Below are 22,696 nucleotides of genomic sequence, written 5' to 3' on the forward strand. Positions count from 1 at the left end.
TTATGATTTACATTGTCAGATGTGATTGAGGTTCCACACACAAACTTGCCGCAGCGAAGTGTGTCTGAACACAGCAAACTATCCACACCCCGCCGCCTGTGGGAACGCAGCCAAACCATTTGTTGTCTAATACCTACTTCCCTGTTAGCACATCCCAGCTGAGGGGAAAATAAGGAAGGAAAATGAATGTGCAAGCTTACATTTCACTCCCTTTATAATGGCCACTCTACATGGAATAGTTCTAATAATTACTTTTATTGCTATTCCTATATAGGCAGACTTTGAAACCGTCAACTATTCTCACAATATTACATTAAACTTTTCACTGCCCCTTTCACAGAGGACTGAGCAGAGCTTGCTTCCTAATTGCCCAATGGAAAAGCATTGGCGCAGCGGGAGCCAATCAGAAATAAGAGCCCAGCTGCCACCTGCTTATGTATGATGCAGCCTATGGGCGGACCTGTTCTGCGGGGTCTGTTCTTCTTGTTGGCCAATAGAATACGTCGAAAGAAAGAGTGAAGGCTACCATTACCAATAGGTGACGGGTCATATTGTACCTGTCAATGTGCTGGACGCGGTCGCTGTGGTAGAGATGTGGTGCCTGAACAGGAACGACCTCCGGGGATTGTTGTTGTTGCTCGCCGTCAGGTGGGCGTGTGGTTTCCATCCTCGAGACCAGCTGGACGGCCGCTCTACTGTATGGCGGCAGGAAGGTTCGTGGAACCCTCGGGTGCGGAGGAGCTCGGGGAGCGCAGTGGAGTCCGGAGCCGATGACGGCACTTGTCAGCTGCCCATGGCCCTTAGTGCCATCCTAAGAAACGACACCTTGTTGGTGAGCGGGGGAGGGGAGGGGCAAGGCTAACACCTGCCGTACGGTGTGATGGGGGAGGCCATGACCTGACAGTGGGGTGCTATGTGTGTGTGTGTGTGTGTGTGTGTGTGTGTGTATATATATATATATGTGTGTATATATATATGTGTGTGTGTGTGTATATAAATTATTTTTTTGTGTGTGCATGCATGCATTTCTCCACTGCCACCTTCTATGGCTGCTACAAAATAGGGGATGGTTGTAAAGGCATTTTTATTATATTTTTTATTTTTTTTTGTGTGTGAGACACGACACTGATCACCGCTCCTAATTACAGGAAGCTGTGATCAGTGTCAGGCAGAATGGGTAAATGTTTGTTTACATTAGCATTTCTCTGTTCTTCCTTGAGACGATTGCGGGTATCCCCGTGGACATAGTTTGTGGGACCTGCGGTGGGACTCGCGGGGCATGCTCTGGGCACACACGTGTGCCTGCTATCCAAGCCTTGCAAGATCACGTACAATAACGTGATTTTGCGCAGCGGAGCCAACCTGCCAGCTGGTCTGCAAGTGGGTTAAAGGGGTATTCAACCCCAAAATGTCATTGATTACTGAACATTATCATTTAAAGCCTAAAAAGAATATAATACAGTTTAGATGTGGTGGCTGTATTCGTTTTCTTTGACTTATCCCTTTGTTTTCACCTGGTGATCTGGCCAGTAACACACCTGTATTAGTGAGACACACCTCTGGAGGAATGAGAACAGGAGGCACAGCAGCATTCCTGTCTACTTGGGGGGAGGAGTGTTAAGTAATAGTTAATTTTAAATACACAAACACACTGGAGTTCCCCCCCCCCCCCGATTTCATGTATTGAATTGTATTGTATCTGTATTGTCTGCCCTAACGGCACTAAAAAATTACTGTATAATAAAGAGTCAGAGTGTAACTGCCTGCCCATATCGGAGGTATGGGCAAACAGTTACACAGACAGTCTGCAGGACCATTGCATTACACCCATGATCTGCTGTTTGCGGGTACATTGTTTTACAGGCTCCTAACAAAAAATAAATAATAAAAATATATACCTTTTATTTTTTTTTTTTATTTGTAAAGGTGTACTCATCCTTTTAAAAAGTAGGAAGTAAACTTCCTCTGCTGACATTTACCTATAATAAAGCTTACTCTATAGGTAATGTAAATATCTCCTAAAGGGTACATGTTTAGGAGATCTTTATACTACATGCAGTCAGTGACATCACTGGTGTACACGCTCCGAAGGAACTGCCACCGATGCTATTCCTTCCAAGCCCTGTGCTGTGAACGGTGACTTCTGCAGGCATGTGTGGGAGGGATGCCATCGCAGCTCCGGGCAGTCAGAGCCCACAAACCAGAAACAAGAAAATGGAAGCGGCTGCAGCACGGAGCAGGAACAGCTTTTGTTTTAGGGCAATTTTCGCAGAAGGTGCTAGTATACGATGTATCACTTTACCTTGCAGGAAGGAAAAACACACACACACACACACACCGTCCAGTGGTATACAACCACTTTAAAGTAAAACAAAAAGAATTGAGTATATATATTTTTATATTGTTGGAACAAGCAGTTTTTTTAATCCACCAGGGTGCTGCTGTCTGGGCTCGAGGAATACCATGGTAAAATTCCTAAAAGTTTCTCCAATTGCTCATAAGTTGTCACCAAGCCTGCTTTTTTTTTGCACAGCATTTCAACCTTGGACATCTTGCGGGCCATTCACCACCGTCCTAACAACCGCTGATGTCATCAGTTAATAAGGAGCACATTGGGCATACTTATTTACCCCTCTCCCTGCCTGTGGAGTCCCATTCTGGTGCATGAGGGAGAGCATAAATAAAGGAATACTAGTTGTTTCAGTGTGCAAAGGTATATTTGTTTTGTTAAAAGGAATGACATCCTAAGCCCTGGTTGACATTGATGCGATTTCTGATGCATTTCAGAACGCATGGAAAAGCATTACAAGTGTAATAACACGAGTTTCTGTGTAGGTGGTTCATGTATATGCAGTGTTGATCCGATGTGATTTTAAAAAGTGTCCTGTGCAATTTCTAGTTGCATAGTAGGTGAGGTTAAAAAAAAAAAGTCCAACCTATGTGTGTGATAGTTCCACAGAGGTTAATGGAAGCCACATACAGAACGCTTATCTGTGCTAAAATGAACATGATTCCAGTACCTTTTCTTCAAGTGTCTGTTGTCTTTTTTACGTCACAGACGGCAATAGAAACCTGAAAACTGCTCTAACCCCTCTCCAACACTGAAAAAAAATGCGCACACAGCAGTATTAAACCCAAAAGCAAACATTTATTATCTTGCAACTTGCCAATTCTTAGATGTGATGGCTGCATTTTTTTTTCTTAAACCACTAAAGGACCAGAAGGATTTTCCCCCTTAAAGCGGTAGTAAACCCGCAATTTTTTTTTTTTTTTTTTTAAAACCTGCAAAGCAAAAGGCATAATGAGCTAGTATGCACCGCATACTAGCTCATTATGAAATACTTACCTTAGAACGAGGCCCCGACATCTCGCCCGATCCACGCCGAGGGAGCCGACATGCTCCCTCGGCGTCTCTTCCGGGTATCGCGGCTCCGGCGCTGTGAGTGGCCGGAGCCGCGATATCGTCACTCCCGCGCATGCGCGCGGGAGATTTAAATCCGGCCGGACGAGCGCTGCCGGATTTTCACGGAGAGAACCCCCTTGTGCGCATGCGCCGCTGCAGTCAGCGGCGCATACCGAGGGGAATATCTCCTAAACCGTACAGGTTTAGGAGATATTTTTTTTACCTACAGGTAAGCCTTATTATAGGCTTTCCTGTAGGTAAAAGTTAAAAAAGTGGGTATACAACCACTTTAAGGGCCAGTTCACACTATTGCAATGGCAGACATTGCATGTAATTCGCAGTGCGATGTCTGCCATACAGATAGTATGGCTGATATCGCACCGGATTCGGTCAAAACACACACAGGACCCTTTTTTCTGTTTGGACCAGAATCGGATCGCATGTGTGTTCACACATATGCAATCCGATTCATGTCCTGTCAGTTCGCAGTGCGATATATGTTAACGAATCCCCGTAGACATCACTAAGCTACGCCCCTCACCCATATTGTTTTAACATACTACACTATTGGAGGCATTCTGTTTCTCTTTTTCCCCCACTTTGGCTGTGATAATAGTGCATTGGGATGGCTTAGTGGAGGATTTATACAGTTGCAGAAGTTACCCTTGGCCCCATTATTAGTGTATGTGAGCTGGAAAAGGACCCAATAGGATGCAGTGGAGAGTCCAACCTACTCAGTCATGCGATTTACTTTATTGCATGAGGTGAGAGTTCTGTGAGACTGTTTCAGGAAGTAATTTGTGAAGTTATTTATGGACATTATATTGTCATTGATTTGTCCACTTCATATTCTATCCATTGTGTCCACCATTTTATGAATTTTAGATTCTCCTATAGCACTTTATTCTCCTTGGAGGACTGGAACACATTTGTTTTTTTAGAGATTTTGACATTTGCACGTTTTTATATCTATTTTTTTTTTTTATTACCTTATTGCAGGATTTTGAACACCAATTGGACATTCATGATATAATATTTTTTGCACTTTTTTTGTGTAGATATTATTTGCACTTTAAGACTTTGGCACTTTATTAACCCTTCTGTGGATCGCACTTTATTAATCCCTCTGTGGATTGCACTCGCCTCTAAATGCCTATTGCTAGAGGGTCCCTTGTACTCTGCCTCCTTCAGTGCCTGGGCTCTGGACATCAGTTCCCTTGGCGCAGGAAGGGAGATCAGCTCTGCCCCTTCCCTCTTGTCAATCATCTGTGACACATCTCTGGTACCAGATTGGAAGGCCAATCGCTGCGCCGCATGCACAGTAGGTGCTCAGCAGCGAAGCCACAGTTACAATGCCAGTGTCTCTGAGAGGAAAGTGAGACGAGCGGGGCTTCGTTTTTTTTTTTTTTATTTTTATTTTTTTTTTCTCAGCAGCTGCGGTATTTGTAACTGCTGATTTTTTTTTTTTTTTTTTTTTTTTTTTTCCCTCTGAAGAGGAGGGTTTTCAGGGATTTTTCTGCAGGATATTGCAACCACTTTGCCACCATCATTTTGCTATACAGCTTGCGGCAAGTCGTTCACTTTTTTTTTTTTTACCACTTATGGACCGCTCGTTATACGTCGGTACTTTGAAGAGGGATATCGTTGTTATGGCAGCAGGTAGCTGCCATAACATCCGTTTCGTCTTCAGCGAGTTGTCCGCTTTCAGATAAAAGCGGTCTCTGCAGCGGAGATGACTTTTATTGGCAGCGGGAGAAGGGGGGGGGGCCTACAAAAAGAGCAGATGATCACTACTATAAGGGCTGTATCTATCTATCACAATTATCTGCTCTTTTTGTACTATAAAAGGGCTAATTTTAAATTTATAATTTTTTTTTTTTTTTTTTTTCCCCATGACAGGTGATGCAAAACATGCTGCTACTACTGAACATCTTAGGCCTGGCTCACATCTATGCGTTTTTTTTGTTGCTTTTCGCAGTTATGCACTACAGTTCATTTAACCTGCTGTCCTATGGGACACACTCACATCTATGCTTTTTTCAGCCGCTGCGTATTTGTAAAGGGTCAAGGACAGTGTAGAAATGGATCAAAAGCAAACTGCATAGGTGTTACCCGAGCCTTATGCTGGTCATACATGTATCGCTTTTCAGACGAGAATATTCATATACGAAAAATCTTTGTACATTTTCTGAAAAAAAGAATATCATTTGAAAATTTCACTTGCTTTTAACATTCAGTTTTAATATGAATGTAATTTCTTAACGAAAATCATACTGTCAGAAAATTCCTTTGACCAAGAAGATTTCTATTCTGCTCCTTCAAATTTTCCCATCACTGTGGTCAAAAAGAACTTTGTTTTGACCCCACTAATGATTAGAAAATCTAAGGTAGGTTTTAAAATGACATTTTATTTATAATCATTTTATTTATTTATTTATATATTTTTTGAAGACCCGTCTGAAAATCGGCAATCAGTCTTAAATTATATATATTTTTTTTCATTAAATAAAAAAAAAAAATTGATCTGAGTCTAATATTTTACCAGATTCAGCCTATAATAGTATATACAGGATATGTCTTCTGTCTGTTATCAAGGGAAACCTACCCACCTGGGTGGAGAGAAAGTGCTGCTAGCCCAAAATATGATTAAATTAGAAAAATGGCTCCCAAGGGCCTATAGGCAGCTAGAAAAAAAAATGACACCGAAATAGAATATATCAAAAAAGTTCTTTATTGTGTACAGTTATATGAAAAAAACACACAAATTTAAAAACTACATGAGCTATGGTATGCATGGTAACCAAACATGAGATGCCGATTTTACAAATGCAAAAAAAGAGTTTAACACTAAATGCTATTGCTCATAGAAGGGGCTGTTTCATAATTAGGTTGAATAAAGACACCAGTCCAACCTGAGTGAGTGTCTACAATTGTCCCTATCCCTGTACATTGCACACTCACATTGGTCCCTACCCTCAAGGAGCCCACAATCCAAGGTCCCCATTCATATCCTAGGGCCAATTTTGGACAGAAGCCAATTAACCTACCTGCATGTCTTTGGATTGTGGGAGGAAACCAGAGTACTTGGAGGAAACCCACGCAGGCACAAGGAGAACATGCAAACTCCAGGCAGGTAGTGTAGTGGTTGGGATTTGGCAACCCTTCTTACTGCTAGGTTAGAGTACTAACCACTACACCACTGTTCTGTGAGCAATAGCGTTTAATGTTAAACTCTTTTTTTCATATGAATATTCTTGTCTGAATATTGATCCATGTGGCTAGCATAAGGCTCGGCACAAACCTACGCAGTTTGCTTTTGATCTGTTTCTACAGTGCTCTTTGCCATGCATTAAGTACAGTATAGAGTGCCCCAATAGCAAGGAAAATAAAACTTTTGCATTTAGAACCACTTACTTCCTGCCCAGGACTACATGTCCCATGAGGCCTTGCTCACATTGACAAGTTCTCAGGCACTTACTGACGTATAAGGACAGTGTACTGAGCTGTATATGTGCTGCGTTGTATTTCCTGATATTTAAAAAATAATTCATTCCCTATGCAGGCCAACTAATCGGCTGGCCGATTAATTGATTATGAAAATGGTAATTGATTTAATAATCGATTAGTTGTTTCAGCCCTTATTTACAGTTGCACATGTGGTGAGCTGTGATGCAGCCATTTGATAGCTTGACTGTTTGTTTGGCTGGGAGTTGACATGAACACATAGTAACCGTATTCTACCATTATAATTAAAGCGAAACTAAAGCCCTGCTTTCAAAAACTGCGAACAGGCAGGCTCTTGCGTGCAATGTCTTTTCTGTAATAAAAGAAACCTGCTCAGTCTTTGCAGTTCAGCTCAGTTTACATTTTACCATAGCGCCTGTGTGCTGAGATTACCACACACCTGTGCGTACACAGGTCATCCCACACCAGCCAATGAAGATGGCTGCAGCCTGAAACCCGGAAGAAGAGGCCGGCGAGGGACGTTACAGGAGAGGTAAGTATTTGGAGTTTATCTCTGCTTTAATACTAAATGATCGTGGGTGTTATTTGTTTGGGGGGGGGGGATAAAATGTATATATTTACAGACCACTTTATTAGGTACACTTCATTTTTGCTTTCAGAACTGTCTTAATTCTTTGTGGCATAGATTTAACAAGGTGTTGAAAACATTCCTCAGATTTCGGTCCATATTGACATGATGGCATCATGCAGTTGCTGTAGACTTTTCGGCTGCACATCCAGTATGTAAATCTTTCGTTCCACCACATCCCAAAGGTGCTCTATTGGATTGAGATCTGCTAACTGCGGAGGCCATTGGAGTTGTCATGTTCAAGAAACCAGTGGTGAGATGATATGAGCTATGTGACGTGGTGCATTATTTTTCAGGAATTGGCCATCAGAAGATGGGTACGCTATAGTCGTAAAGGGATGGAAATGATCAGCAACAACACTCAGATAGGCCGCGGCATTTCAACAATGCTTAGTTTGTACTAAGGGGCTCAAACTGTGCCAAGAAAATATCCCCCACACCATTACTCCACCACCACAACCAGCCTGACCCATTGATACAAGGCAGGATGCATCCAGGCTTTCATGTTCACACCAAATTCTGATCCTACCATCTGAATCTTGCAGCTGAAATCGAGACTCCTCAGACCAGGCAATGTTTTTCCAATCTTCTATTCACCAATTTTGGTGACCCTTTCCAAATTGTAGCCTCTATTTTCTGTTCTTAGTTGACAGGGGTGGCATCCAATGTGGTCTTCTGCTGCTATAGCCCATTTGCTTCAAGGTTCCATGTGTTGTGTGATCAGAGATGGTATTCTACATACCTTGGTTGTAACGAATAGTTATTTGAGTTACTGTTCCCTTTCTATCTAAAACCAGTCTCCTCTGACCTCAACAAGGTGTTCTTGCCCACACAACTGCCGCTTGCTGGATATTTTCTTTTGGACCATTCTCTGTAAACCATAGCCATGGTTGTGTGTGAAAATGCCAGTAGATCAGCAGTTTATGAAATATTCAGACCTGGACCCAACAACCATGCCATGTTCATGGTCACTTAACCCATCTTTCTTTCCCCATTCTGTTGCTCGGTTTAACCTTCAGCATGTTGTAGTCATCGCGTCTAGATGCCTAAATGCAAATGAGTTGCCATGATTAGCAATTTGTGTTACCAAGCAATTTTACAGGTGTAAAAATGTATAAACAAAAGTAATTTGTATACTATTATAATTTGTATGTGCCTTAAAAGTCAACCCCCAGGGGACCCCCTCTTTGTTGTAAAAATCTGGTAATACAGCGCTCTCTAATTTCGATTTTACATTTTTGGAGTGATAAAGTGAAAAATAATTACATTAAAAAGAAATTAAATTAACCACTTCAATATCGGGCACTTAAACACCTTCCTGCCCAGACCAATTTTGAGCTTTCAGAGCTTTCGCACTTTGAATGACAATTGCGCAGTCATGCTACACTTTACCCAAATAAAAAAAAAAAAATTCCCAAATAAAAAAAGCTTTCTTTTGGTGGTATTTGATCACCTCTACAGTTTTTATATTTTGCTAAATAAATAAAGACCAAAATTTTTTTTGTTTTGTTTCAGTTTCAAAACTTTGTAAATAAGTTTTCTCCTTCACTGATGGGGCTACACTGACTCCGTAGGAGACTCTCTTTACCAAGATCGTAGTTGCGGGGTGTCAGACTGACACCTCACAACAATGATCGCCACGATGCGTGCCCCCGGGGGCTCGCAGCGGCTCAAAATCCTGATCACTTCATATGACGTCCGGTCAGGATTTTGAAACCACTTTGCCGCTGTGTTTCTGTTGTAGGGCGGGCGGCAAGTGGTTAATATACAGTTCCAGCTGCAACTTAATGTGAGATGCACACAATAAACAATCTATAAAGAAAAAAAGCTGCGCTGAAAACGAAATAATACATGTGAATACTTATTCCATGAATTAAATGTGTACTGAAACTAATCAAAATACACTGGGTTAGAGCAATGATCCTAATGAGCAAATGAATGTAAACTTAAATATTATAATATAGTGATCAAAGTCCAGCAAGATCTAGGGATGTAACTAAACAAGTGCTGAAAAACCACAAAGGTGTGACAGGGTACAACAGGAAAAAGATCCTCCACCAATAAAAATACTGCTGCTTATCCGCTGGCTAGATCTCTTGTTTAAGGAGATCTAACATGCTTGTGGCTTTTCCCCCAGCCAGAGTCTGTGTCAAGGTAGAGAGATGTATTCCAATGCTCCACTTAGTAAAACGGCAAGGTGTTTCCGACTGTTCAAGGTAACAAGATGTTGCCAAACTTTTCAACCTTTCACCACAGCGTAACTGATATGTACTCATTGCACATGTAGAAATAGACAAACTCCCATAGCGTAATTCTACAAAAACAACGTTTTAATCATAAACTAGGCAACAATCATGCACTTAGAATTTTTTTGCTGTATATATACTGACGTCACCACGATTCCACGCTTGTCCAGGAAGCGACGGGCAGCGATTGAGAGCCAGCCGGCTTGAACATTTAAAACATGCTTTTTCCTGTTGTACCTTGTCACATCTTCATGGGTGTCGTGTGTGTGTGTGTGTGTGTGTGTGGTGTCACTATTGAGGGCTGAGAAATCTCTTTACCGCTGAAGCCGCTCCCGCCCAAGTGTGAAAAGGGCCTTAAGAATTGTAATTACAGCAACAGGGGTTTTTTTTTTTTTTTTTTTTTTATGCAATTTGTATAGGTGCTGCTAGTTGCATCATTACTATCGAACAAATCATATATTGCTGTATGTATTTTCTGCTTTCAAGAGGTTGATTTATAAAGGCAAGTCCAGTTGTGCTAGATCTTAGGGGAAGCTCTGAAATAAGGGAAAGTTCCCCTGATTTTTATAATCCAATGTGTAAACACATGTTTCCCTCAGATCTAGAGCAACTACACTTGCAATGCACAGACTATTTGCCTTAAGAGCCAATGCACACCAGATGCAGTTCTGTGCAGAAACTGACAAACTGACTGCACTGGTGTGAACTAGAGGCATTGGAATACATGGGAAAACGCTGTTGAAAGCATTTTTAGTGCCGGAAAAAAGCACACGGAACAACCATCTGGTGTGATAATACGGTTGCGTACTTGCATAACATTAACATAGTTTTCTTGGCCTGATGCTACTGGTGTAAGCTGAAAAGAATAAAGAACAAGTTGTTTCTACGTAACTACTATTGTTTAGAAAGGTGTCTGATGTTAGTATAATAACTTGATGGCATAACAGGCTGGGAGGTGCTCGGGCTAACTTGTCTACTCCCTGGATAGCCACCACTAGTTTGCTGGCACTCTATCTTTTTGATCATACATATTTAGATGAATTTATCACCATGTGCTGTAATATAAAGTCGCAGATTTCTTGGAATGTGCAACTAAAGTACCAACTGTTCATATAGCTTTGTGCTGTCCATATGCTTGCTGAAAGTTACACACGTACTTTGCATGATACGCAAAAACAAATAACTGACCAACCTACAAACTATGCACATAAAACATATACATTCTTTTCTCCCCCTTTTTATAATCTTTTCTGCTCCATATGCAAAGCTAAACCAAAATCTAAATGCAAAAATGGCATAGGGGACAGCGCCTTAGGGAATGTCACCTGGCAAAAGGTCTGTTGCATAACACTGGAAAAACCAGACATGCAAGTTGCAGATCATTAAACTCAGCAATTGGACTGTACAGTTTCAGTAAAGGACACAGCTTTATTCCATTTAATGCTCGAAAACCTGTACGTAACACTATTGGGTTTGATTTACTAAAACTGGAGTGTGCAAAAGCTGTGCAGGGTAACCAATCTGATTCTACCTTCAGCTTGTTCAAGTAAGCTTTGACCAAAAACAAAACAAATAAAAAACAAAACAAAAAAAAACCCTGGAAGCAGATTGGCTTCTATGGAGAACTGCACCAGATTTTGCACTCCAGTTTTAGTAAATCGACCTTGTGTAGCTAGATGGCTGAACAATGTTTACATTTTTTATCATGAAGTACTGTATTTGTTTTTATTTTTGGATGCACGCTTGTAGGGCCCCTTTCACACATGCGGACGATAAGTCCGTATTTCATCCATCCATTTGCGGATGAAATACGGACTTGCATTCTTCCCTATGGGATAGCGGGTGTCTGCGGATGAACATCCGCAGACACCCAATTTCGTCCGCCTCCGCTACTGTCCGATTCTGCAGACGGAGGAAAATCCTATTTTTCTATCCGTCTGCAGAGCGGATCGGATGAACACGGACAGACGGTCCATGCTCGTCCGATCCCCATAGAGGAGAGCGGAGAGCTGACAGGGCGGTCCCTGCACAGTGTGCGGAGACCGCCCTGTCCGCCGCCGGCTCAGCGGGCACAACGGAGCGATCCCCGCTGAGCGAGCGGATCATCACGGGGCGGATCATTACTGATCCGCCCCGTGTGAAAGGGGCCTAAGGTGAATTTCTCAGAAGCTCTTATTTATCTTTGGGACAGGGTGTTGCTTTCTCTGCTGAATTTTTAACCACTTAAGCCCAGGACCACTTGGCTGCCCAAAGACCAGAGCACTTTTTGCGATTTGGCACTGTGCCTCTTTAACTGACAATTGCGCGGTTGTGCGACACGGCTCCCAAACAAAATTGACGTCCTTTATTTATTTTTTTACCACAGAGTTTTCTTGGTGTTATTTGATTACCTCCTGCAGTTTTTATTTTTTGCGCTATAAACAAAAAATGGCGTTAATTTTGAAAAAAAGCGCATTATTTTTTACTTTTTGCTATAATAAATATCCCCAAAAAAATATAATTTTTTTTTTTTTTTTTCTCAGTTTAGGCCAATATGTATTCTTTTACATTATATTTTTTTTGACATTATGGCGGACAGATCTGACACTTTTGGCTCAATTTTCAGATCATTCACATTTATACAGTGATCAGTGCAATTAAAAATGCATTGATTGCTGTGTAAATGTGACTGGCAGTGAAGGGGTTAACCACTAGGTGGCGCTGTAGGGATTAAGTGTGACCTAGGGAGTGAGTCTGTGGGGGGGGGGGGGGGGGGCGCTATTTGTGACACGACACTGATCACACCGCTCCCGATTACAGGGAGCTGTGATCAGTGTCCTGTCACTAGGCAGAACACGGAAATGCTTGTTTATATTAGCATTTCCCCATTCTTCCTCTCCATGAGACGACCCGCGATCACACTAATGGAGGTTGCGTGCCCACAAACCCTTTCTTAAAGGGCAACGTACAGGTATGTTAATCTGCCTGTACGTACACTTCTGCCTATTTGTATATTGGCGTGAGCTGGTCAGCAAGCGGTTAATGTACTTTTCCTCACTGAAAATAAATGGCATAGCTGCAATCTCTCTAATGCAGGGGCAAGAGAGGAAGCAAAGCTGCAGAGATCTCAATGCAGTAGTCGAGGAGATGCATAGGCCAATTCGTTCTTGGGTTTTTCACCAGGAGCATAAGGCGTCATGTACATTACAGCTGCTCAACTGACATGTTATCCCATGTGTCCATGTACTGCACTTCAGCAGTTATTAATTTCAATGGCCAGAATCAATTTTAAAATTCTGACCAATGAAATAAACAAACTCCTAAATGCTGCTAAACTGGTTTGAAAAAATTCAGCCTGGGTGTGTTTTTAACCTCTTCCCGCCCGCCATATTGCCGAATGACCGCGATAGAGCAGGCGCTTTCGTCCGGGAGGCCATCCCTGGACGTCCTAGTGTTTACTTCCGCAATGCGCGCCGCCGCGCATCGGAAGTTCTGTGTTTGTCGTGTCCCCTGGAGACAGGGAAACACAGATCGCTGTAAACGGGCAATCACAGCGGCCGTTTACAGCGCGATCGGCGTGTGCAATGTGAGATCTCGTATGTAAACATATGAGATCATCTCTCAGCGCCGCTCTCCCTCCTCACACAGACAGCGTGTGAGAGGGGAGAGATGAACGGCTGCAGCGGCCGTAAGTGTAAAAAAAAGTGCCATCCTGCCCCAGTGCCACCTGTTGTCAGTGACACGTGTCATCGGTGCCACGTATTGGTGTCACGTGTCATTGTCCTGGTGCTCCAGGGCCTTCAAAAGTGTAATAGGTAGTCAACAAGTTAGATGTGTAATTTATGCTCCTAGAACACGTGATGGCGCTCCCTGCATGTTGGGCGTCTCTAAGTGACCAGGCTGTGAAAGTCCCACACATGTGGTATTGTAATACTCAAAAGTAGCAGAATTTTGGGGGTGTCATTTGTGGTATACACATGCCATGTGAGAGAAATAACCTATTACAATGACAATTTTGTGGAAAAAAAAAAAAAATGGAAAATCTTAATTTTGCAAAGAATTGTGGGAAAAAAATGACAACATCAAAAAGCTCACTATGCCTCTTACTAAATACCTTGGAATGTCTACTTTCCAAAAAGGGGTCATTTGGGGGGTATTTGTACTTTCCTGACTTGTTCGGGTCACAAGAAGCGAGATAGTCCACCAGTACATCAGATGTGATCAATTTTGTGCGATTCGCACCACAGCTTGTAGACTCTCTAACTTTCACAGAGACCAAATAATATCCACTAATTTGGGTTATTTTTACCAGATATGTAGCAGTATAAATTGTGGCCAAAATTTATGAAGAAAAATTAATTTGCATAATTTTGTCACAGAAACAAAGAAATACGCGTTTTTTTTTTCAATATTTTCGGTCTTTTTTTTTTTTTTTTTCATTTATAGCGCAAAAAATAAAAACCCCAGAGGTGATCAAATACCACCAAAAGAAAGCTCTATTTGTGGGGAAAAAAAAGGACAAAAAATTAATTTGGGTACAGTGCTGCATGACTGAGTAATTGTCATTCAAAGTGTGAGCGCACCAAAAGCTGAAAATTGGTCTGGGCAGGAAGGGTGTTTAAGTGCCCAGTAGGCAAGTGGTTAAAGCTGTGTTTACAGTAAACCAGTCTGCATGAAGCCTAAGGAAAGCTGGAGTTTGCCAGAATCATAGGGTACACCAAAATAAAAATCCTGAACTTGTCTAGCTTTCACTAGCGGGAATAATTCCAAATACAGTTTATATTTAGAATGTATAATGTGCTAATATTAACCTACCAATATAACGCGGTGTAACCTCCTAATGGTTAATCGGTGAATCATGTGCAAATAAGCAAATGGAGCCTATTATAAATAACATGACATCCTTCACCATAGCAAAATCCTAAAACTAAAACATCAATGTAACAAATGTGATTGATCTAAACAAATCAAGCACTAACAAGCAGCGCTTTACTGCATATTCAAATTACTACTAATTGCCTGTAATTCTGGAAATGCAGTCCACATGTGTTTGGTGTGTCACTATTAATCTTAGTGATTATCATCAAACAATATCCAAAAACAGTTGAAAATGAGTATAAAACAGTCCTTTTGTTGTAGGTAGGAAGAAGGGCAGCCATTACCATGTGCTGACAGGTCTGACGGCCTTGGAGACAGAACCATGAGTGTGTGAGTGCCAGCTTGGGAACAGGGTATAACACGATGTTGGACCCCTTGCATTTTTTTACACGCTCAATGCCAACGAGGACAGCAGAATAGAGCGGAGGGAGCAGGAGGAAATAAGAGGTGCCTATCCAGCGAGATTAAACAGACAGGCTTCTAAGTTGCAAGCTTCTGGTAAGCGGCCATTTAAGGGGATCCACACAGCGGTGCAAACGGTGAAGGTGTAGGATCCTGATAATTGCCAGCTGCATGGGAGGATTCCTTTTTTGCCCTGCATGTTCCCCACAAATAGACTGATGGAAATATTCTGATGTGCCTTATGTTGGACTGTTTTATACTCATTTTCAACTTTTTTTTTTTTTTGGGATATTTGATGATAATCACTAAGATTAATAGTGACACACCAAACACATGTGGACTGCATTTCCAGAATTACAGGCAATTAGTAGTAATTTGAATATGCAGTAAAGCACTGTTGGTGCTTGATTTTTGTTTAGATCAATTACATTGTTACTTTGATACATAATGGCTGCTAAAAGATAAGAGTGATTTTCATTCTAGCAATAGAATTTATTCTAATAGTTTACTGGCTTACATGAGCGCTGAGGTCAGACGTATGTGCATAGAGTATATATTTCTGGTTTTATTAAAACATCCATGTGATGATACATTTATTAAACGCAATAAAAAAAGAAAAATGAGATAAAATAATGTGGTGAACCACAGTGCACAAATATCTCAATAGGACAGCATACCGCTGTGAAGAAATGTCTTTAGTGATTGATGAGTTTAGCAGGTTTCATTGAGGAACCCCAATGATAGAAATGTCTTGCTCATATATTCAGCTGCTCTTGAGCATGAACACTGAAGAAATCCGTTGTTTTCTCTTGTTTCGTACTGCAGAAGTTCTTTGAAAGCCGGAAGTCAGTTTGTGCTAAAGAGCATTCAAACAACTGATGCTCTTTAGCGCGGACTGGCTTCTGGCTTTCAAAGAAAGTGACACTTTTGCCCATTTTTCTTTGCAACATAGCTCCTGCTCTGTCCAATTAGATGGAGCGCATCTGTAAATGGTAATTTTAAGTCTTGCCACAGATTCCCAGCAAAGCGTCAAAACAACCAATATAAAATTGTTCTTGACTACAATGTGCAATATAGGCAATTTGAGAGGACTATCCTGAAGCATTGGGATGTCCTTAGGAAGGAAAGTGTATTGGGTTCAGTTCTCCCCAATTGCCCTCAATTTATTTATAGACGAGCCCCAACGCTTAGTAGAGCTGCGTGATTAATCGTTAAAAAAACACCATCTCGATTCACTCCCCTGACGATCTCTCCCGCTGAGATTAGGCGATTCTTTCATATAAACAAGTAGAGAGATTATCTGCTCACTCAGCTGTCAAAATGTTTCAATTTCTACAATTGGCAGATTGCCCGGGATGTTTTCTTTTAACTAACCCTTACTACTTAGATAAAGGGAAAGAACTTCTTGTGTAAACAAATAATCTGCGCAGTCTGCCAAGCATTCAACCGTGTAAATGCAGGAAGTTTAACCACTTAAAGTCTAAATCTTTTTCTGACACTTCATTCTTAAGTTAAATCAACAAAATATTTTTTGCTAGAAAATTACTTGGAACCCCCAAACATGGTGTCTCTGTGTGTCTGTCTTTTCAAATGCAATTTTTTGGGGGAAAAAATACACTTCAATAAATAAAAAAAGAAACAGTAAAGTTAGCACAATTTTTTTTTTTTGTTTTAATGTGAAAGATACGCCGTGAGAATCGTGATCTATCTTCTAAGCAAAAAAATCGTGATTCTCATTTTAGCCAGAATCGTGCAGCTCTAACACTTAGCACTGTCCTTGCCCCTGGAGTCATTGACCCACCCATTTTTAGAGAAAATTTACTTTTTACATTTTTCTTTTTTTATTATTATTTTTTTTTTGTCAGGCTTCTACGCTTGTGGTAGATGTGTAGTATGTACACAATGTAATTGTAATATTAAATGCAAATAATTCACTTCCTTTTCCACCATCTTTTATTTTTACAATGTTTATTAAAAAAATTGTGTCACCCTTCCCTTTTTTTTTTTTTTTTCCCCTATTACAAGAAATGTAAACATTTCTTGTAATAGGGGAAAAAAGCATGACAGAACCTCTTAAATATGAGATCTGTGGTCAAAAAGACCTCAGATCTCATATTTACATTAAATTACCAAAAAATTCAAATTCTGTGAATCCACCGCAGAATCCACTTTTATCTGAAACTAGACCGCCCACTGAAGAAAATACCAGGGTTATGGCAGCTAGCTGCTGCCATAACAATATTCCTCTTCAAATTACTGACGTACAACTTCAGCGGGTGGTCCGTAAGTGGCTAAAATTCTTTGTTTTTGGTTTGCCCACCCTTTTTGACTTTGCTTTGGGACATCCCTATGATCCAGAAGAGCTGTGTCCATCAATGAATGTAAGAGCAAGCAGAAGGATTTTTTTATTACTGTAAAATCCCTTTTCTCTTATATTCACCAACTGACACAGCTCCTCTTAGACCATTGGGTTGTTATGCCACCTTCAGGAGAGGACTAGGCATGACATGTTAACATCTAATATAAAAACTAGAACTTTCTAGTTCCGCCCAAGGGGCGGTCCCTTAGGTAACAACCCCACAGCCTGCTTTGCAGCTTCGGTTTCTTTCTGCCTAGTGAAGGACCTAGGAACCCTGCGGGTCCATGGATTTTTTTGCAGAAGCGTTGCTTTTTTGCACAAGATTAAAGATCCTGTGATCTGCTATCAACAGCCGGCTGAGTGACAGGCTGGATACTCTTATCCTTGTAGTCTCCCCAGCCTGGCCATCAAGTGTGTGCAGACCAGAGCTCCGTGCTGGGTCAGCCACGACATGCTTCAGCTCCAGAGGCCATCGGTGAGCATAAATGCTCCAGGGCACACGTATGACCATGCTTCTGATGTCTGCAGCACAGTGTGCAGGGCCAGCAGCCACCCCCGTACTGATCGGAGAGTGGTTTTGTGATGGAATGTCTCCCAGCTCTTCAGGACTGGTAAGTATAGCTCTCCCTGCTTTGGTGGGGCTGGGCATTCCCTGGGAGGTCAATTCGGGGGTCCCTCAACTCCCTCTCTTCTCTCCCTGTCGCTTTCTCCCCTCCCGCCCCCCTTCCCTGTGGGGGATGCTGCATGGGCTGCTGAGCTGTGTGTGTGTGTGTGTGCGCCATAGACAGGGGCGCTGGCTGGCTGTGCCCTGGATGTGTGTGGGTCTCTCCCTGGAGGTGTCTGGAGGCTGTGTCTGATTGCTGTAGCGATGTTCACCGCCATTTATCTGCCTGTTTTAGTTCACTGTCTCTCATGGTATACAGTGCTCGGCGGCCATCTTTGGTGGAGCATGCTGTCTGACAATTTCCCTGTGATTTATGTCCTTTTATACTGGACGCTCGGTGGCCATTTTCTTGAAGCCTGAACACGTTTTTGGTCAGTTTCAGCGCCATTTACAGCCGCTCTGCACAGCACAGTGTGGTCTCCTATGCATCTGGTAGCTGACACTAATAGCTGGACAGCGCAGAACCAGTCGGGTTGGTGAGTCCTGCGGGAAAGAGTCCCTCAGCCAGCAGCAATTAGGAGGGTGGGACCATCACTATCCTAAGTCCCCATCAGGTCCCTCATTGTAAAACGCTGCGTGAACTGTTGGCGCTATATAAATTGTGTATAATAATCAGGTGACAGACAGGGTCGGCATTACTTCAGAAACTGGTGTTTCTTCCCCCGAAATCCAGGCAATTGCAACCGGTTTGCCTGGACACTTTGTCGGCGGTCCTCAATTCATTGGTTGCCAAGGTGCTTAAAAAAAGGCCCCTGCCCCCCCCCCCCCCGTCCTCCGGGGGGGAGCTCTGACGCAGACTCTGGGCCCCGCTGAGGCTGGTGACCCCTGTCGTTCCAGATGACGCTGACCAGGACCGATCAGATAGTGAGGATGAGTCCCCATCCAGGTCCGTGTGTGACAAAGCGCTTGTTGGAGCACTTATCACAGCTGTGCATGATACCCTGAAGGTTCAGGAGCCAGCAGATCCCTCTGCTGATGTAGCAGTCCCTTTTGGGTCCCGTAAGCCAGCCTGTTCATCTACGGTGTTCCCGTATCTGACTTATTTTGACAAGTTCATTTACAAGGAATGGGGTCGACTGCAATGGACCCTTTCGGTCCCCAAATATATGGCGGTGCACTACCCCTTTGAGTAGAGCCTTCTAAAAAAAAAAAAAAAGTGGTTGGCTGCTCCGGTCATGGACCCCCCCCAGTATCCAAGTTAAACAACCTGTTATTAAAATTTATTAAAAATGCCACAGGTGGTAAAAGTACACTACTCCCACAGGCCAGGAAGGCTAAGGAGCCACGCCGTAGGCAAGGGCCCTCATTCTCCGCTCACAAGCGGCTTTTTCGTCCGCCCTGGGCTTCGACCGAGCATCCCCAGCCGGACAGGACGACCTCTGAAGGACCAAAGTGTCCCCGGAACCGCAAGCCTGCGAGCAAAAGTGCTACCGCATGAAGCTTTGCACCCGTACGCAAAACACATGTGGGGGGTCACCTTCGGGAGTTTACAGCCTGGTGGGCCTTTTGGCTGTCTGACTAATGGGTCTGCGATCTGATTTCCTCAGGCTACAAGATAGTTCCTCTCTTGGCCGCAAAACAGATTCTTCCCCCTCCCCAGCATACCCGTACTCAGGGCTCGCCAGGAGTCCCTATTGGGGCGGTAAGGGACTTGCTGAGTCGCGGGGTGATAGCACCTCTTCTGGAATCAGAACATTTCCAGGGGTTCTACTCAAACCTGTTTGTAGTCCCCAAAAAGGAATGGGTACGTCCAGTCTTGGACCTAAAAGCCCTCAATTACTTTGTTAAAATACAGAGGTTCAGAATGGAATCGGTTCACTCAGTAGTCGCTGCACTCCATCAAGGGGACTCCCTGGCGTCCTTGGATATCCAGGATGCTTACCTGCACATACCCATATGCCTTCGGCATCAGAGATTTCTGCAACTTGCAGTCGGGGAAGCCCACTACCAGTTTGTGAAAGGGGTCAAGCAGGGAGGATTACAAATAATATTTTTTTTTTCCTTAATTAAAATAATTTTTTTTTTTACTTTTTACAAAAAAAAAAAAAAAAAAAAAAATTATATATATATATATATATATATATATATATATATATATATATATATATATATATATATATATATATATATATATATATATATATATATATATATATATATATATATAATATAATATAATGAGAAGCCATTTACCAGCCACCACACTCACTGTTGGGCAAAAAACAGGCAGGGGAGCTTCACTCCATTAGGAATTAGCATTATTGGAATAGGGTGTAATTTCTACATCCACCACAAGATGGCGCCAGACTACCGAAAGATTTTAGAAGGCCGCAAAGCCGCGGCCTCAATTACTGGCCGGCGCGGCCCGATGGAATTGCGCGGCCGAGTTCGGGGTCCAAATGGAGACAGGATACCCCAGCAGCGTTGCCCCAGTCGCCAGGACACGAAATCTAGGCGCAAATGCGACCTGGCGACCGGGGTTTGTCGAGCCCTGCCATATACCATCTTGACCTTGAAATGTATTTTTCATATCTAATGCCAGCAAGTGCCTGGCCACCTAGTGGCAGAAGAGGGAAAGTACAACAATGCCAAACTTGGGGAGAAATCAGTGGATCGTTAGCAACTATCTACAGAAGCTACGCATGAACAGGAATTTGTTTGCCCTGACTAAACCCCAGGGCGCCACAATAACGAAATGTGTAAAAAGTAAAGCGCTGTCAATACTTTTCAGATCCACTTTACATAGGGGGTCCATATAGTTGTTTACTTTATCGCTACAAAAGACAAGGGGAACACTCTACGTCTGGAGACTTGAGCTTCACAAATTGAAAAGCTTATTCAGAGCAAGAATTGTTATATTTAAAAAAAAAAATTTTTTTATTTTTTTTTTGGTAATCTTTCTCACACTTGTATAATGCTGCACATGTGAACACTTCTTACAAAGATGTGTGGCCTGTACATTTTTGCCACTGCTTCTTTCCCTTTTTCCCATTCTTGTTCCAGCATAGTAACAATTTGTCAATGGAATAGATTTTGCGTGTAAGTGAAAAAAGTTTAACCAATTAAACACTAAACCCTTTTCTGACATTTTGCTTGTTTAACCACTTGCTTACTGGGCACTTAAACCCCCCTCAGTCCCAGACCAATTTTCAGCTTTCAGCGCTGATGCACTTTGAATGACAATTGCGCGGGCATACAACACTGTACCCAAATGAAATTTTTATCATTTTTTTTCCCACAAATAGAGCTTTCTTTTGGTGGTATTTAGTTACAGCTCGGAGTTTTATTTTTTGCTAAACAAACAAAAAAAGATGCAAAAAAAAAAAAAATCATGTTTTAATAGTTTGTTATAAAATTTTGCAAACGGGTCATTTTTCTCCTTCATTGAAGTGCGCTGATAAGGCGGCACTGATGGGCTGCATTGGTGGGCACTGATGGGCTGCATTGGTGGGCACTGATGGGCTGCATTGGTGGGCACTGATGGGCTGCATTGGTGGGCACTGATGGGCTGCATTGGTGGGCACTGATGGGCTGCATTGGTGGGCACTGATGGGCTGCATTGGTGGGCACTGATGGGCTGCATTGGTGGGCACTGATGGGCATAGTTAAGGCGGCACTAATAGGCACAGATGGGCACAGATAAGATGGCATGGATGGGTGGCACGGATGGGTGGCACGGATGGGCACTGATAGGTACCACAGATAGATGGGACTGATGGGCACTTATGGGCGGCACTGCTGGGCACTTATGGGCGGCACTGGGGTGCAGCACCTTTGAGGCAGATTGGGTGGCACTGTGGGCACTATGGACACAGACGGGGGGCACTTACTTTTACTTTTAGTTATACTTCAGGATGGCACTGCGGGAGGCAGGTGGGCACTGGCAGGTGGCATGTGGTGCCTTGCATTGCTGGCCGTGATTAGGACTGATGTCCCGATCACGGCCGCCGGTGATCGGCTTTTTTTTTTTTTTTCTCCTCGCGCTGTCAGCGCGAGGAGGAATAATAGCCGATTACCGGCTCCGTTCTATCACATGATCAGCTGTCATTGGCTGACAGCTGATCACGTGATAAGGGGTCGGGATCGACCCCTTGCACGGATCGGTGATCAGGCGAGTCTCATAGACTCGCCGATCACAGAGCGCGCCGCGCACGCCCCTCAGGGGGCGCGCAGGCCGCTCGTAACCGGGACGACGTCAATAGACGTAGTCCCGGAAATCTAGGTCCGCGCTAATGCCGTCATTCGGCAATAGCGCGGTACCCAAGTGGTTAAAGTTTAAAATTGTTTTTTTTTTTTTTTTTGCTAGAAAATATTTGAAACCCCCAAATATAAATGTTTTTATTATTATATACATTTTATAGTAAAAAAAAAAATGTTGGTTGTTACAATACATTATGTCACACTATATCCGTGTATCACAGTGTGCAGGGACTGCTCTGTCATCCTCTGAGCAAGCGGATGTTCACTGGGCGGATCATCACAGACCTGTCCCGTGTGAAAGGACCCCAAGTGAGAAAAATTTTAACCAGTTAAACACTAAACCTTTTTCTGACATTTGTTTATTTCAAGTTGAAATCTTTTTCTAGTAAAAAAAATAAAAAATTACTTAGAACCCCCAAACATTATACCTTTTTTTTTTTTTTTTTTTTTTTTTTTTTTTTTTTTTTTTTTT

General features: G+C 42.6%; 1 protein-coding gene across 1 annotated transcript in view; it reads left to right on the forward strand.

Moving 5' to 3' along the window:
* The first annotated feature begins 463 nt into the window (after window positions 1-463).
* SORT1 (sortilin 1) overlaps window positions 464-22,696 on the forward strand; it is a 234,401-nt gene continuing 212,168 nt past the window's right edge. Inside the window, exon 1 of the mRNA XM_077481349.1 lies at window positions 464-832. Within this exon, the coding sequence (XP_077337475.1) occupies window positions 593-832 (240 nt within the window). The 5' untranslated portion in view covers window positions 464-592. The remainder of the gene's footprint in view (window positions 833-22,696) is intronic.

The sequence above is a fragment of the Lithobates pipiens genome, unplaced genomic scaffold (assembly GCF_037356315.1).
Source record: "Lithobates pipiens isolate NorthernLeopardFrog02 unplaced genomic scaffold, aLitPip1_a1.2 Scaffold_16, whole genome shotgun sequence".
NCBI classification, from domain to species: domain Eukaryota; kingdom Metazoa; phylum Chordata; class Amphibia; order Anura; family Ranidae; genus Lithobates; species Lithobates pipiens.